The sequence below is a fragment of the Octopus bimaculoides genome, chromosome 30 (genome assembly GCF_001194135.2).
Source record: "Octopus bimaculoides isolate UCB-OBI-ISO-001 chromosome 30, ASM119413v2, whole genome shotgun sequence".
NCBI lineage: Eukaryota > Metazoa > Mollusca > Cephalopoda > Octopoda > Octopodidae > Octopus > Octopus bimaculoides.
Genome location: NC_069010.1, coordinates 3453062 through 3455715, shown reverse-complemented (window position 1 = coordinate 3455715; position 2654 = coordinate 3453062). Strand labels below are relative to the sequence as shown.

The window sequence follows — 2654 nt, the reverse complement described above, 5'->3', positions numbered from 1 at the left end:
GAGAGAGAGAGAGAGAGAGAGAGAGCTAGATGGGTACAGACACAAGATACATATACTCATACAGACACGTTTATACACACACACACACACATTGACACACACATACATATATATACATACATACATATATATATATATATATAATATACACACACATGTAGACACCATTCTTCTGTTTAATCACCATTTAACCCAGATTCTTTTGTCAATCCACAAATGAGTTGACACCATGACGGGGGTAATAGAATTAATTAGATGGTAATGGTGGTAGCAGTGGTGGTAATAGTAATCTTAGTGGTGGTGGTGGTAGTAGTGGTAGTGATGCTGGCAGGGTGGAGGTGGTAGTAGTAGCAGTGGTGGTATTGTATTGGTGATGGTGTTAGTGTAGTGACAAGGATGTGCTGATGTTGGTGGTGGTGGTGGTGTTGTTGTTGTTGTTGGTCGTATGTTGTAGTGTTGGTTGTGGTGTACCCTAGGGTGGGGTGATGATGGTATGGGGTACATGCTGGAGGTAGATGTATTATGTAGGTGATGGTCATGGTATAGCAGAAACAGTATATCAAATGAATTGCAGGGGTAGTGGTGGTAGTGGTGATTGTGGTGGCTGTGGTGGTGGTGGTGGTGGTGGTAGTGGTGATTGTGGTGGTGGTGCTGCTGCTGCTGGCAGCAGTGTCGTAGTAGACACCCCGCTGTGGTGACACTACAGTAGAGACGGTGGTAGTGGTAATGGTGGTGGTGATGGTGCTGCAAAGGTTGTAGTGGAGATGGCTGAGTTATGTTGTTGTTGTTCTTATAGTTGTAGATGTTCAGCCTTTTGGTTATTCAGTGAGCTTTCATAAACCACCACCACCACCATCACCAGTATTGTTGCTGTTTCCACTACTACCATCCCTCTCACTACAGCTGTATATGTTTTATATATATATATATATATATATATATATATATATATCATCATCATCATCATCATCATCATCATTGTTTAACGTCTGCTTTCCATGCTAGCATGGGTTGGACAATTTGACTGAGGACTGGCGAACCAGATGGCTACACCAGGCTCCAGTTTCTACAGCTGGATGCCCTTCCCAATGCCAACCACTCCAAGAATGTAGTGGGTGCTTTTACGTGCCACTGGCACAAGGGCCAGTCACGCGGTACTGGCAATGGCCACGCTCAAAATGGTGTATTTTACGTGCCAGCTGCACAAGAGCCAGTCCAGGGGGCACTGGCAACGACCTCGCTCGAATGTCTTTTCACATGCCACCGGCACAAGTGCCAGGAAGGCGACGCTGGTAACGACCACGCTCAAATGGTGCTATTTACATGCCACTGGCACGGAAGCCAGACAGCTGCTCTGGCAATGACCACGCTCGCATGGTGCTGTTAGCGCTCCACTGGTATATATATATATATAATGGAAACACCTAGCATCTTAGCATTGTAATTTTGAAATATCTGCAAAATCGTCAAAAACTTGTTTATTTTATGTTTTTGATTTGGTATTAGTGTTACTTAAACTCTTTATGGATGGGAAACCTCAGGTAATCCCATAAACTGGCTTATCCCATTTTTAATATATACTGCCTCCCTGGCACTTGTGCCAGTGGCACATGAAAAGACATTCGAGCAAGATCGTTGCCAGTACCGCTGGACTGGCTCCTATGCTGGTGGCACATAAAATACACCATTTTGAGCGTGGCCGTCTCCAGTACTGCCTGACTGGCCCTCATGCCGGTGGCATGTAAAAGTACCCACTACACTCTCGGAGTGATTGGTGTTAGGAAGGACATCCAGCTGTAGAAACTCTGCCAAATCAGATTGGAGCCTGGTGTTGTCATCTGGTTCGCCAGTCCTCAGTCAAATCGTCCAACCCATGCTAGCATGGAAAGCGGACGTTAAACGACGATGATGATGACTGCTCTACATCTTAGAGTGTGTTTCTTCTTTTGGATTTTTGCTCTCTACAAATGATATGTGTGTGTGTGTGTGTATGTGTGTGTGTGTGTGTGTGTGTGTGTGTGTACATAAATGTATATGTAATTGTGTAAGTGCATCAATATCTGTTTTATGTGTACACTATTTTCAACAGCTGTTGTTGTTTATGCTCCATCCTTTATGTTCTATATAACTTAGTAGTTCAATAATAAAGATCAATAAAATATGTACAGGTCTTTTAGTCAATATGACCAACAAAAGTCACCAAAGAGCACTCATAGCCTCGCTCACTGACCCCAGCATGGTTCTGGCCAAATCCCTTATAAAAATTGACAGAACAACTGATCCATATTTACCCAGGCAAATCCAGTGAGAACGGACAGCTTCATCTGGAACTTTCCAAATCCAATCCTATCAATGGCCTGCTGTAAGGTGTATGTCTCTGAAATTGAAGAAAATATTTTGAACTATTAGCACATATTCAATACAGTCACCACATAGATATGCACATAGACACACACATATGCATATATAGTTTTAGGGAAAATAACCAAGTTTCAAGAACTCATCGATGAAAATCCACTATCACATATAGAAAAATTAATAATTAATAGCACAATAAATGAGTATAATATAAAGTAAAGTAAATATCATAAGATAAAGATATTATACTCATTTATTGTGCTTTTAATTATTAATTTTTCTATATGTCATAGTGG

General features: G+C 41.8%; 1 protein-coding gene across 1 annotated transcript in view; it reads right to left on the bottom strand.

Annotated features, from left to right (window-relative positions):
- The window catches only part of LOC106881691 (synaptic vesicle 2-related protein), a 43076-nt gene that overhangs the window by 26274 nt on the left and 14148 nt on the right, over positions 1 to 2654 (bottom strand). Inside the window, exon 2 of the mRNA XM_052978075.1 lies at positions 2292 to 2377. Within this exon, the coding sequence (XP_052834035.1) occupies positions 2292 to 2377 (86 nt within the window). The remainder of the gene's footprint in view (positions 1 to 2291; positions 2378 to 2654) is intronic.